This window comes from Artemia franciscana, chromosome 18 (genome assembly GCF_032884065.1).
Source record: "Artemia franciscana chromosome 18, ASM3288406v1, whole genome shotgun sequence".
Taxonomy (NCBI): domain Eukaryota; kingdom Metazoa; phylum Arthropoda; class Branchiopoda; order Anostraca; family Artemiidae; genus Artemia; species Artemia franciscana.
Window position 1 is genome coordinate 22,237,208 of NC_088880.1, and position 15,728 is coordinate 22,252,935.

At 34.8% G+C, this 15,728-nt stretch overlaps 1 protein-coding gene across 1 annotated transcript in view; it reads right to left on the reverse strand.

Moving 5' to 3' along the window:
- LOC136038755 (protein SDA1 homolog) overlaps positions 1-15,358 on the reverse strand; it is a 128,566-nt gene extending 113,208 nt beyond the window's left edge. Inside the window, exons 1-3 of the mRNA XM_065722123.1 lie at positions 15,240-15,358; positions 7,350-7,454; positions 2,016-2,114 (exon numbers count right to left, since the gene is read on the reverse strand). Of these exons, the coding sequence (XP_065578195.1) occupies positions 2,016-2,114; positions 7,350-7,454; positions 15,240-15,326 (291 nt within the window). The 5' untranslated portion in view covers positions 15,327-15,358. The remainder of the gene's footprint in view (positions 1-2,015; positions 2,115-7,349; positions 7,455-15,239) is intronic.
- Positions 15,359-15,728: the final 370 nt, after the last annotated feature.

Sequence of the window (15,728 nt, forward strand, 5' to 3'; positions counted from 1 at the left end):
TAGAACCCAGCTCGACTCCAGCTTATTCTCGCCCAGAAAATCGCTCCCCCTACATGTAAAATTGAGGAGCCACAAAGAAAGTGTGAAATATAAGAACATCGAAGATTTTTTTTAGAATAATCAACCTATACTCCAAATATAGGCAGAATATTCTATAGTATAGATTTTTACATTTTTATTTCTTCTTTAGTGTTTCTGCAAAAGATTTTTCCCTGGTCAATTTGAAACTTACAATCGTAGGTCCTTGGGCCGAGAGGACTAATGTCCAAAAATGTTATTCGAAGGGTTGGTCCCTCCTCTAACATAGGTGCCCAAAAAAGGGGGCCGAATAATTTCGATTGGCCTGAAACATGAAAATGAAACCAAGGCCGCATCCAGGGGAGGTTAGGGAGTTTAGACCCCCCTCCCCCGAAATGTTTGCCCGACTCGTAAAAAACGAAACAAAAAAAATATAAACAAAGGTACTTGTATGATATACCTCCTGCAGCTCAAGTTGTTCATGCATTGACGCACTGTATACTGGTTTCTTTTTCTAGTTACTTTCAACTTAGCGTTAGTGAGAAAACACAGAAGTGACATAATATATGGGAAATATATCTGCACATTAGAGGGTGGGGGGTAGGGGTAAAATATTTGGACAGTGTGAAGTCAGAAAAGAATTCTTACTTCAAAATAACAAATAATTGTAGCTAATAAATTTTACATGCCGACCCGCTGTACTTTACCCCACCCCCAATGTGCAAATATATAGCCCAAATTTGTTTCCAAAGAATTATATTTTTATCATACTTAGGTAGCCTACATTTTATTACGATTAACCAAACTTTACTTCTTGAGCTGCAGGGGGTATATCATACAAATACTTAAGAAAATCTTTGATACGCTTCTTAAAGTTTTTGTCCCCCCAAATTTTTTTTTTTGAAAATCCCCCTTCCCTCCCCGAAAAAAATCTTGGATGAGGCTCTGTATGAAACCTTAGCAGATGGGAAATAAACAAAAGCATTGTTCCCCCTCAAAATGCGGCTGCATTTTGATGCAGCCGCATCAAAAATTTTTCCCGTCCACTACAAGTAGAAAGGGATACCTCAGAAACTTGAGAGGGGGCTAATCCGACTGGAAAAAGTTCTAAAGCCCTTTTAAGGTCCGACAACTATGAGAGGGTAAAAATAATCCTCCCGTCGGTTCCTTTGCTGCTATCCAGCCCTCCTATAACCCCCCGCGACATCGAATCAAATTTTGAGGTATCTATCTTGTTCAAAAGCCCCTGCTGTGATAACACAACCAACAAAAACACAAAAAAAAAAAAATTAAAATAAAACACAAATGTGATAAGAAATACTTTAGGACACCAGGGATCGGCAACCTTTTTTGCTCCGGGTCAAAATCAACCACAATGCGAACATATAAGGGCCTTTTTGCCAGGGATACATTCATTTTAAAAAGTCTTTTAGTGAATAGAAAGAAAAATTATATTTAAAAAAAATGATTACAGTGTACTTTTAAACTTTCATTGTTATTATGAAAACCAAAAAAAAAATCCACTGGTCACCTCGCGGTGACTTGCCGTTCATAGGAGGCTACCCCTGTTCTACGCCACATACTCTAACTATATTTTGGGATACAGGAGGAACATTCAAAATTTCCTTTTTTTCATCATTTTCATTTGTCATACTTCCTCTGTGGTTGCTCAATTCTTACATGTGGGGTAAAAATTGGAGGGGGTTTCCCGGGGGAGGGAGAATAAGCCTAGCACTAACCCAGCTATTGCTTAAGACTTGTTGTTTACAGGGAATATTTTTTTTTTGGTTTTCAGACACCAAATCGTCATGGTTTCTCTGTTACTAACAGAACATAAAGAAAGAAAAAGTAAAGCTTGAATGATTTATTCACTAACACATCAGCTTTGCTCTGAACAATTAAAATTTACTACCTAAGCAACAATGATTAGGTTGTCCCTACTTGTGTATTTAGTAGGAAACAACAGAAAATAATTATTTGTACAGAAAGCGACTTACCATCCTAATTTCTTGATTAATAGTTGCCTGATGCTGTTGCAGAATGTCCATTATATTCTGTGGGTAGTCTGATAAATCTTCGGGATAGCAGTAAGCAAGCTAAATCAATCATTAAAGCATTAGAATTACGCGATATGAGCAATACCAAAATTAATACATGATTTTTTTTTTAAATGACACTTGGAGAAAGATTGCAAAACGGAAACCCTCGTTCTTCTCTCCTGCCAAGTCCTTCTTTTTAGAGGTACAGTCTTTTTTTTAACATTGAGGTTTTAGCAGTAACATATAAAAGCCGTTTTCTTATGTTGTATGTTTTTTTATTATTCATAAATTTGTACGTTATTATTCTTTCATGATAGTGTTCCCTCTTGCATCCAGGATGCTTAGCCTTATAAGAGACAGGCTATCTACTTTGCTTTATATTGTTATTTATTATTAAAGTCAAATCAACTACAATATCACATATCAAACATAATCAAGAATATACGGCAAGCTGTTCTTTTGTAACAAAATTTAACCAATATTCAGGAGTTATAATAATCTAGCTAAGCCATAAATTTGCCGAGAGCGGGGGGAGGCTTCCAAAAGATACCATATTTATTTCCGAATAAGCTCGTTACTGAACTTAACCCAATAAAAACGGTCAGGCAGAAACTAAAAACAGCCAATCCTTGTATCTGATAACTTGACAAATGTGTTGGTTGACTCTTCATGATAATGAGTCAATTCCGATATTGTCTGAGTCAATACTAACAGTTTACTAATCATATGTTGACCAGCCAAAAATCCCACCGAATGGCAACCATAAAAAGGAAAAAAAACATAGCTCACAGTCTTTTTTTAGAACTAGAGAAAAACACTATCCCCTACCCTAACGCAAAATTATAACTCCCACTACCTACCCCCCCCCCCGTAAAAAAAACAAAACACGAAATTTTGAACTTCATACCCATACTATACATACGAAGTACACATAAAATTTGTCAAATTTCATTGAGTCCCACTGACCGCATGCAATCTCTGTAATGGGGTGTACTTGTTCATTTATTAATCTATAAGTGTTAAACAATTTAACAAAACACAATTAAACCATAAGGCTCAGAAGCAAAGCTTTGACGAGGCAAATAATTAAACTTTGCACTTTATTGAGGAGAAAGAAGCAAGGACACATAAAGAAATAAACCCTTAATACACTAAAAAAATGAAAGAAACGCTAAAACTTTGGTTTTCCATGAAACGATAGATATTGACAATAGAAAGGAGACAATAATTTGAAAGATAGCCATTTTGCTCAGTTTAAAGGTGAACTAACTATTCCTCGGGGTTGACAATACCCCCCCCCAAGCCCCCGGGACAAGGACTGTAATTTATGCAAGTAGCCCACTTTTAACACATAAGGTCTTTAATTGGGAGGAGAGGGTAGGTTTGGTCTTGGGACTCTAAAAGGCTTAAGTTATTAAAGTAAAACTTTAAGGAAATGTCGGAAGGGATGCCGAACACAATCAAAACACACTAAGTGTAAGCTGGTGGTCAAAGAGGAATACCTGCAATATCTGAGGAAAGGCTGAGGATATAATGGTGAAACCACTCAAGGTATGTTCAGAGGATGCTGAAGAAGGATTTTTAAGTGCCCCCTCTGCAAAACACTGATTGAAACTTTGAAATTGTCATTTTGTTCAAACTAGTTGGAAGGTCTAATAGCTATGCCTCCAGGGATACCACGCCCCCACAGTCCCAGGGCAAGGATTGTAAATTATACAATTTGTCCATTGTTTACATGCGAATTTATCATTAGACAAAGGGTAAATGTTTGATTCTGAGTGTATCCGAAAGGCTCAGGGTATAAACGTGGAACTTCACAGAGTGCTGAACTTTAGAGAATGTTTTTAGTTACTCTCCCTCTAAAACATTCGATCAAAGTTTTGAAATAGCCATGTTGTTATAACAGTCTAAAGGTCGTTTAAATATGACTTTTGGGATGGCATAACCCCTATCCCCCCACAGCTTTTAAGAGGGCTGACGAACTCAATAAAAACGCACCCTGCACATGCCCCTTCCATTTTTGGATGCCCCTTCCCCTCAACACTGATAAAAATTAAAAAAACAATTTTGTTCAAAATAATCAAAAAGTCTAGGAACTACACATCCGCCCATTTTGTATGCAGGATTTATCATCAGGAAAAGGGGGAATGTTTGATTCTGAGTCTTTTCAAAGGGCTAAAAATATCAAGGCGAAACTTCGGGTAACGTCAAGGGGATATTAAACTAAATCAAAAGATATGACGTGCATCCAGTTTATCACAAAGGCATGTCCGCAATTTTTCAAGAACAGCTGAGGGGAGTAAGTTTCAACTTTCAGGGCATGTTGTGGGAATGTTAGCAAGTGGCCAGAGGACAACCAGTCTCTATCCAAATCGCTTTTAGCTGCCCACTCCCAAAAAAAAAGATATCTAATCAAAATTTTGGAATAGCCGTCTTGTCCGAAATTGTCAAAAAGTCAAATAACTAAGCCTCTGGGGATGACATAAGTGCAAGTGTTTTAAGCTATATAAGTTATCCTTTGTTTATAGAAAAGGGTTTTTTTGGGAAAAGGGTGCATGTTTGATCCCAAATCTCCAGAAAAGCTAGGGGTACTAAGGTAAAGCTTTTTAAAATGTTGAGGGGGATGCCAAGCAAAATCACAGGCGCAAATATAAATGAGTAAATAAATCTAAAAACGAGTAAAAATCAAATTGAATATTCAAGTAAAACTCACAAACAACAAAAATTACTACAAGTGGGAGTTTAGCTACTGGCCCCTTCACCATCCTCTAACCGTAAAAGTCTAAAACCTACTACGTCATTTGCGCTTTACTGAAAACAAATCATGCGACAAATATTTCCTTTTCCATTTATAACATAAAATAAAATTACAGTAAAATAAAATTTTGAATTGCTAAGTTTCTAGGAATTACTATCATTGTATATTAAATACTCAGCTTATGTTCATTAGTTCTTTCCAGTTATCTTCATTATTATAGCGACTTCTTTTTTGTTAGTCGTTGTTGTTTGAAAACCAAAAGCACACTGTTCAAGATAGATATAGTTTTCAATCAAACGCTAACGACGCAATAGTCTTTAGACTTTTACGGTTAGGGGAGGGGGAAAGTAGTCAAACCCTTGTTTGAGTAATTTTTGTTCGTTTTAAGTTTGTCTTGAACATTCAATTTATTTTTTACTCTTTTCAATATTTATTTATTCGTCAGTATTTTTACTTGTGATTTTTATGTTTGCTATGATCGTCCGTTTTGATTTCTGGTTTTTTGGGCTTCAATTATTCTTTAATGTTAATTTCTAGTCGTTTTGAGTTTGAATTATTATAGGACTTTATTTCTGCTGGTATTACGTTCAATATGGCAGTTTACTATTCTTTAGAAAACTTCTTTTTTTAGGATTTTTTTTTATCTCATACAAAAGAAAACTCTGTACAGTGTCTCGTGAAAATCTGAAAACCAACTGCCTCTGATTATAACAGTATCCCAGAAAAACTGTTACCCATTGTATAACGTCGCTTGATTGTTTTCAGGTCCGTGATTGGCCGCATGTTACGAACGACCATCAATCATATAAAGTAAAATTAACTGCTTCACACCGAGTGCTTCACCCCTTGAGAATATTATAGCCTAAACACACACTTTTTCTTAGCCCCCCCCCCAGAAAAATAATATAATCCCCACAAATGAATCGATTCGGCGGGAACCTATGCTTACACAGTATAAAAGGATTTTTTCTAGGAGAATGAAAAGGGGAGGGTCCCCAAAAGTGTATTTTTAGACCGAAATTTCTTTCCCTGAAGGGTAAAACTAGTACTTTACTGAAAACGAATCTTTTTTTTCATTTTTTTGGGGAGCCAAAACCCTGCTGTAAAAGTTATTGATTTAATGGCCAGTAAAAGACTATTGAGAGCTTTATTCTTTCGTTTTAGGCAGGCCAGTGACGAATTCTATTTTGGATTACTATTTTTCTATTCCTCCTTTTTTTTCCTTTTTTAAGTTTTTATTTCTTTTTTTTTCGCGTCAATTTTGTGTTTCAGTAAAGTGCTAATTTTTCATTTTACAGATATATGGAAGCATCACGATCCGGTTTGTTTGAAACATTCTTTAAGAAAATGCTGCATAAATCACGAAACAGTAATTTTTGTTCGTTTAAGTTTCAACTTAGCTCTTTACTTCCATCAGAAAACTTTAAACTTTAAATTAATTTTTAGTAAGGCAACAAATTCAATAATATAAACCTTCTCTTGTTAGTTCTACATCAGATATCAAAGGACGTATATATACCCATATACCCTTTCATGTACCTCCTTTGTATTTTTCTTTTTGCTCAATTTACTTCCAGATGATTTTACCTCCATTTCATGGGATTTTTTTAGTGTTTAGATACTGTAACAATGAGTTTGCCCTTAGAGACATAGAAATCCCATTTGAACGGCAGATTTAGAAGTTCCACGAGGACTTTCCTTCTTAATCAACAGGCAGTTTTTTTTCTCTTTATCTTTCTCTTCCCTCTCCTCTCTCATCTCCAATTTTCCTTTTATTTTCGTAGCTCCATTTCCATTGTTATACATGTGTGGTACTATTATTATATATTAGATTTTAATAGCTCCTTACATGAATATTTATAGTGCTATAAATATTTCAATGGTGGTATGCATAATTTTTTTCATTTTTTTAAAGCACGTATGATTAGCAGAGTGTGTTTTCTTTTTTGTTCGTGTGACCTCCTCCGTGCTAGACACTTAGTCTTACAAGGGGAACCCAGACAGGTTGATTTAGATCATTTACTTATGAATGGATTAAAGGTACAAAAATCATACAAACCCTCTAGAGCTTGTCCAGCTTTTTGAAATATCAACTATTAAAAAAGTAGAAAACAGAATTCTGTAGATAACAACATAAGCAATTCAAGCTGTCATTACGAATAGATTTTGACAGAATGAGTCACACATAAATCATATTTGTAGTAAATTCAAAAATCTTTATCTAAAAACTCTTCAGCCGGACCAGATCCGGAACAGATCTGAGCATGGTGTAGGAAGAATAAAAAGCATTCAAACGGGCTAGGTAGTGCACAACAGATTTGTGGTTTTTTTCAGTTAAAGAAGGTTTTCCAGCTAGGAAGATTGAAACTATGTGCATCACCAAAAAACAAAAGACTTTAATTACTTGATTAATCTAGGTTGTTAGTAATGGATTGTGTGTAATAACCTGATTACGGTGTCTGGCATTTATTTTTTTTTTTTTTTTTACATAAATAGTTTTTAGAATCCTGAACCCATGCTAAGATAATTCTTACCTGAGCCAAAAACATAATCAATTCATCAAAAGGCTGATTGTAGACACTTGGCTTAAGCACAAAGAGGTCTTTGAGCGACCTGTAATGTTTCAACTGTTGTAAGAACTAGAAGAAAAGACTATGTTATAGAATAGGTGATTGTGTTTATGTAAAGTACATAAGACAATCATAATGTCAACAATCATAGGTGTCCTCTGCAATATTTAAACAGGGAAATATGGAGGATTTTTGAAAACCTTCATGCCAATACTGGGGAAAATATTGTCTCCTTTTATAACTCCATCTAGTGTCCAAGTTTGGGAACAGCACTGTATGTCATGATCAATACAAAACAATGTCATACTATTGTACAGCTTATGGAAATCCTAGCACTGTCAGCTTGCAATGCTGGTGGTGATCTTATTGCAATTATTGACAGCAGTAACCTTCCTGCTTTTGTTTTTTTTTGCTCTGAGTCTAAATAATGTGTAGCACCCTGGGCTGAGCTTCAGAAGCTTTAACGAATTTTTTCTAGGAGAAATGAAAAAATACTGTTATTTCGAAGAATTCCATCTTATGTCTTACATTATGCACAAATTTGGATGGCTATTTTTCCATGTTATATATATGTTATGACTATATGATGGAAAGTGGAAAACTAATTACTTATAATTAGTCCTTCTTACACATTAAATATCCATCATTGATAGTTCACTTATTTTTGAACTGTTTATATGTCCTTTTTAAGCCTTTTCCTTTAGTCAGGGAGCCAGACAAGAGATGTTGATATTTAAGGTTTTGGATGGTCAACAAGCAGCAGAAGGTTTGAGAATGCTATCTGACGTAATCGATCATGCTGAGTACGAAAATCAACGTTATACAGTTGACAAACCGATGCTACATCCCCATTTCCTCAAATTCCCTAAAAATCAATTTCAACTGACCAAAATAACCTTAAAATCCAAAAAAAATTCAGAACTGATACAAATTGCCAATTATAGGCGAATTTAAAGGAAAATGAATAAAATTGAACATTCCTTTTCTAAATTGTTTTGTCTTTTTTTGTTCAATTTCAATCTTTAAAAATAGACAAAAAACATAACATAATTTACGGCGTTTTGGAAATAATCTTCATTTATCTTGAAAATTTGCCTACATAATGTATATTTTTTTATTAATGGACTCGGTACAAAATTTTTCACTCTACAAAATGTATGATCTAGAAATTACCTAACCCATTTAGTTTTTGAGCTATAAGCAAAGAACCAGAGTGACCCAATTTTTAGCTTGGATAACCAGAGGCATGTATCCAGCACGAATATGCATGTCCTGGTAGATCGCCTGGACTTAGCTGAATACAAAAACTCTGGCAAAGCAGAATAAGCCTATATGGAAATATGATTAAGTGTGCTGTTGCTGGTTAAAAAGAGTCTGGTACCAGTGCTATAATTACTGACGGTATCATTCAAAGTGCAAAAGATTTTGATGTGTCCTCTGTTGATTCTTAAAATCATTTGCACAAATAGGCTAGCTCAGGGTTGGGTTTCCTAGAACCAAACCTTTATTGAGTTTCCTCCTCTGTTATTTATTAATGTCCTTTTATCCATTCTCTTTAGTCTAAAATCTTACTCCTTTTCTACTTTATATGGAATTTATTTATTTATTAAATCCAAAAGCGGTAATATTTATCAAGCTTGTTGTACAATACATTCTTTATCACAACATTGACAACATAATACTCACATACAAATCTATAAAAATAAACAACTAAGCAAACATACAGGTCACAAAAACAACTAACATAAAAAAAAAACAAAAAAGTATTCTGTAAACAGATCGTGATAAGACCTAGTATGGAAATCTGTAGAGGCTAAACTACTTTTGAAAGACAGGACCATGATGGTCACAACTGTTTGCAATGGAAGTGTGTACCAAGTCTTCCACACTTGGCTAGATAAAGTGTTTTGGCCTAGCCCTTTTTGTGAACCAAACTTGGAACCAGTTAGTTTATGGATTAATTTGGAATTAATCCAAATTAATCTGGATTAATTCCAAATTATTCCATAATTTTAATAATAATTATATTATAAAGAAATATAATATTTCTTTGTTATAATGAGATAACTAAGAAATTAATATTCAATTATATTCAGAATTTAATTCTATATCCAATTATAACAATCATCTCCTCTGTAAATTGGTAAATTTGAATAAGTTGCAGATTTGAAAAGAATTATGGCTGTTTTCAGCAAATTGGTCACTGCTGACTGACTACAAGCAACTTGTGAATTGAAATGGCATCCAAGGTATCACTGACAGCTGATCATAGGTTATACTGGTGCTTGAAAATGCAGCTATTGTTAATAGCTACAATTTTAATTGCCAGTGACTTCCCCAAACCAGTTGTTTTTTTTACTGCTTTCTTGCTTTGTAAATTGCCAGATGCCTATTTCATGTTTGTTTTTTTATGGTAGATAGCCTTATTGTAATTTTAAGTGATAAATTTGAAAACTTCAAATTGTTTTCATTTAAAAACGTATTCATTCGTCTGGTCATATGCAACTGGCTACAAGCAATTTGTAAATTAAAATGGTTAGTGAGCAACCATTGGCAACTAGTTGAAAATGCAGCTAGCCATGCAGGGATACCAGCCCCTGGACAAACTCTAAATATCTAAATTCAAGAATTTGTATGGAGTAAGGGGGGAAGTTGGCAAAAAAATTACACTCTTATCTCAAGTATTTCTATTTGAATCTAAGGATGTCACTACCCCATTTTCTTTGGGATAAAAGTACCAACGTTTGACAGCTAGGTCAAATTATGCAAATTATTTTAAAGTAAAGAAACGAGGTTTTAAGTGGAAAACTTTCCAATCATAAAGAGAGCCAAAAATAAAAACTTATCACTAATAAGTGCATTATTCTGTTGTATTTGATTTTAGTTTCTCAATACAACAATAGACTTGAGAAGATATGTTGGTCCCTGTCCTGCACTGGTATCTGGGATCATTGCTTTTCCTGAAGCCAAAATTCAAAGATTTAAAGAACATGAATATTGGAACTTGGAATATTGTGATGTTAAAAATGACTATCGCATCAACATTTTGACTGACAAATTCAGACAGTTTGAACTGGATTTATTAGGAGTTTCTGAAACTCATATCCCAGGGGTAGGAAACATGAAATTAGGTGACATAGAATTTATTTACTCAGGCAGGAAGGATGGGGTACATAGACAAGGAGTAGGGCTCATGATGAATAAGGAAGCTGCTAAGTCTTGTTTAGGCTGGGAAGGTATTAATAATAGGATACTAATTGCTCATTTTATGACTAAAAGGTTCAGGATACCAGTTATAGTAGTATATGCCCATGTTGAACCAACTGATGGAGTTACTAGTGACTCAGATGAATTTTACTTACAGTTATGGGAGCAAATAGACAGGGTACCAGGTGGAAATATGGTGTTTTTGCTAGGAGATTTTAATGCCCAGGTTGGTAAAAATAGGGATAGATGGTATCCTAGCCTAGGTAAATTTAGTGTAGGAAAAAAAAAACAGTAACAGCTATAGACTTTTACAATTTTGTAGGTATAACAACCTAGTTATAACCAATACAGTGTTTGGTCACAAAATAGCCCACAAGTTGACATGGTATTCACATGATGGCAAGACAACAAATCTTATTGATTATGTTATGGTAAACCAAAGACTAGCAGGATCAATACAAGATACTAGGGTGTATAGGAGTACTTTTATTGATGTTAAAAGTAAAGATCACCATCTAGTAGTGTATAAGGTTAATTTAAAGCTGAAATTTTGAAAGGGTAACTACCCTTCTGCAACTAGGTTTCCTTCTGCAACTGCAACTAAAAATATTAGTGAAAAAGCTTTATGTTTAATAGAGAGTAGAAGGAGCTTGTACAAGATCATCTGAGTGATAGATCACATGAAAACAAAAGCAATGTAAAGAAAGTGTCAATAGCATCAAAATATGAACTAAGGAGGTGTGAAGTCAATGCCATGGATAAAACTGTCAAGGATCTGGAAGATGCAGCTAGATGACATAATAGTAAAATATTATACTGGCATGTTAATAAATGGAAAGGGAGTAGTCAGTCTAGACTAGTCCCAGTTAAAGATAGGAATGGGGCCACAATTAGTGATAAAGAAAAAGTTAAAGAAAGATGGGCAGAACATTTTGAGAATGTACTAAACCAAGATACAGTTGCAGGAAAAAATAGACATGAAAATGAAAAAGTTTGTGATACCTTGGATGTGAAGGAAGATTTGTTTTGTGAGAAGAATTAGAAACAGTACTCAAAGGATTAAAAATACTAAGGCTCCAGGTGCTGATAGTATGATAAGTGAGTTTCTTAAATTTGGTGGCTCTGAGGTTAGAAATAAGCTCCTGAAGATTATTAATATGATTTTTGAAAAAGGGGAAAGGTGACAAGAGTGAGCATCATAATTATCAAGGCATTAGTCTGGTCTCTGTAGGTAGCAAATTACTTAGTAATATGATACTTTTTAGACTGAGAGATGCTGTAGACAAAGGTTTTAGAAAAGGTAGAGGATATGTCAACCAAATTTTCACTCTTAGGTTAATAATTGAGAAGTCCCTTTGTTGTCAAACACCTTTGGTCCTCAGTTTTATCAATTATGAGCAAGCTTTTCGATTCTATTGATAGAAGAGCGTTAGCAAAGGTCTTCTCCTTATAGGGTATACCTGAAAAATACATTAAAGTGATTTGTGCTATGTATGAGAATAATACTGCTGTGGTTAAGGCAGGAAATGAGGTTAGTAGCTGGTTTTGTATTAAATCAGGAGTTAAGCAGGTTTGTGTTCTATCCCCCTTTATGTGGATCATTTTGATGGACTGTGTCTCAAGGAGCAAAGGAAAGGCAATTACAGACCATGGAATCAAATGGGGAGGAAAAATGCTCCTGGACTTAGATTATGCTGATGATTTAAGCATATTAGATGGAAGTATAAGCAAAATGAATGAATTTTTAGAGGTTTTGCAAGTTCAGGATGTTAGAATAGGCTTGAAAACTAATGTTAAGAAGACAAAGTCACTAAGGCTAGGAATAAGTGAAGATGAAAAGGTTTTGTTGGGTAATGAAAAGATTGATCAGGTTGGCAGCTTCACTCACTTTGGTAGTATTATTAATAAAGATGGTGGGGGCAGTGAAGATATTAAAAGTAGAATAGCTAAGGCTTAGGGTGTTTTTTCACAGTTACAAAGTTTGGAAGAACAGAAAGATTAGTCTACAAACTAAGATTAGAATATTGGAAACTACAGTGATGACAGTGGTCAAATATGGCTCTGAAGCATAGGTGCTCCAAAAAGCAAACAAAAATGTACTAGATGTTTTCCAGAGAAACTGCCTACAGATTGTTCTGGGTACCTAGCTGACTGACCATATTTCAAACAGTAGGTTGTACAACAACAAAAATTGGTTCAATCCTGCTTTCTAGGGCTATAATGAAAGAACAGTTGAGATGACTAGACCATGTTACATAGATGAAGGATGAGAGATTACCAAAGATTGTCCTTTTTGGCCAACCATCTGGGGCTACATGGAAAGCATGTCATCTTTGTCTGGGTTGGGAGGATGTCATAAATAAAGATTTAAAGGAAATGGGAACTTCTTGAGAGGGTGTAAAGAGGGAGGCCTTGAATAGATTAGGTTGGAGGAGGAGCATACATAGCTGTGAATTGAATTTAAATTACACCAATTAATCAACAAATTTAGAATATAAAAATCCAAAATTGGTATTTGACTAGGAAACTAACTGGAGAAAAGGAAACATGTTTAAAAAAAAAACAATTCTTACTTCATAATATAGAGAATAATCATAGCTGATACACTTTGAATGCAGCCTTGCTATACTTTACTTTCCCTCCCCCTAATGTGTAAATTTATTGTCCAAATTACATATTTTCCATACATTCTACCACCATAACTGTTTTTTCTACTTTTTGTTTTGTCATAGTCTATTTGATTTACAGGTACACAGGTTGAAACAACTGAGACACATCATTTGTTTCAATCAAAATATAATTTGAACCGTTTATTTGCAAATCAGGGGGGGTGGTAAAGTATAGTGGGGCTATATAAAAAGTGTGTTAGCTATGATTATTCTTCATATTGTGATGTAAGAATTGTTTTCTTAACAATTGAACCAAACTGGTCTGTGGCTTAAATAATGTCCCTTACCAGGATTGCCTAAGGTCTCTAAGACTTCCAACCCCTAGGTATTGAAGATATAGAAGAGATGTGGTCATGGCACAAAAATGTTTCAAATCTGGTCACCTGAACCAAATCTTCACCCTCTCCCTGGCTAACAATTCAAGAGGTCACAGTCTGAAGCTTCACCTGCCTGGATGTCAGAGAAGGGAATGACATGGCTTCTTTTCCATTTGGGTGGTCTCTCTCTGGAATAGCCTATCTGAGTCTACCATCCAAGCTGAGACTCCCTACTCCTTCAAGGCTGGAATCAACAAGGACTGGGAGAGGGCTGAGTGGAGGCTGGACTGGGAAGCTAAGCCAATATAATTACATCACTCACCACCAGTGAGAACCTACAGGAGGATCTACCACCTTATCTTGCTGGCAAATGTGATCTAAGGTAATAAAGATAATTATAATATGAGCTTGTTAATGTAGGGTATAGCATGGCTGAATTCAGAATGTGTTAACTATGATTATTCTGTATATTATGAAGTAAGAGTTGTTTTCTTAGCATGTTTCCTTCTCCCTAGTTAGTTTTCTAGGCAAATACCCAAGACCTTTTAGGGTAAGCACATATTTATACTTTTAACAGTAAAACAGAGATCAAGTATGCCCAGAAAATTAATGCACAATAGCTGCATTTTGCAGAGGGGAGATGTGGAGCCAGAGATATTAAAATACTTTTCCATACATAGGCTATTTTAGCCTGTAGATCCATTCCTTAAAGTTTCATTTTCTGAGCCCAGTATATGTTTAGAGTTCTTAATGATATTTCTTTAAGTGTATCTATTTCTGGTTGACCCTCCTCCTCCTCCATGGGGCAGACTAAAAATCTATAAAGTGGACTTTCTTACAGGTAACATTACCTATAGAGTGAAGCATATTAGTCCATGAGCCCTGTGGGGAGTGGGGCAAGGTCTGTAGGCTACTCTATATATATTTAATAAACCTTGTTTGAGGCTTTTTATTTTTATTACTCTTTGTTGAATAAATATGTTATACAGACCTTATCCTACTGCCTGCAGGGCTCATTGACCAATACACTTTGCTCTATAAACAGTATTACCTATAAGCAAGTCCACTTTACACATTTTTGGTCTTGCTGGATAGGAATTTTAGAAAGCTAAAAAATGAATGAAATTCTCTAATAATGACAAAGATACAATATGTGATCATCAGAATCTTGCTATATGCAGTAATACACACTTTAGAGCACTTGGAACAAAACTAAACATTTACCCTGACCCCCACCCCTTTCATCTCTGATTAATGTAGGCTATACAAATTCATTGTCTTAGTATTTGATCTTAGTTTATATATATATATATATATATATATATATATATATAGAACTATCATCTAGAACTATCATAGAACTAGATAGAACATCTAGAACTATCAGAAGTATGACCCCAGCCCAACCCCTTTCATCTCTGATTAATGCATACAAATTCATTGTCAAAGTAATTGATTTTCATTTCTATACATCCTAGGCATACACCTAGAACCATCGGAAGGATGACGGTACATCGTCAGAAAAGCAACAATTATATTTTAATAGACATGAAATAAGGTAGGCCTATCTAGGCTGAAGGCACTAGACCTAGCCTACTTTTATTACTGTTTCCTCAAAAATGGTCAACCACCAAACATTTACCCTGAATAAAATTACTTACTTCATCTTTATAAGAAGCAGGGTATCTTTTTATCAAATTCTGTAACTGAGGCAAATTATTTGGCAACTGGTTATTAATTCTTGACATGCTGCAATAGTTTTAAATGTCTAAGTACTGACTCCAGCGTTGTCGAATACCGATAATTGGTAGAGTGAAAATTGTCGCCGAAAAAGAGTACTATTCGCTCGAAAAGAGCAAATTTTGTGAGTAAAAAAATTTTGTCATCACTGTTACTTCATTTAAGTTGCTACAACTTATCCTATAGCCATTAAACATTTGAAACGCTATCATATTTTTTTTTTAATTGCACTTATATTAAAAGCTTTGAGGTCTCCCTACTTGCATGTACCTCTAATACGAATGAGCAAGACAATAAATATCAAGATTATTACAGTTATCAGTTAATACTCATGGGTTAAAAGTTATTACCCAGAAACGTAACTGAACTATAGTCAGAACTATTGTTGACTTAACTGCAGTAAAGTCAAC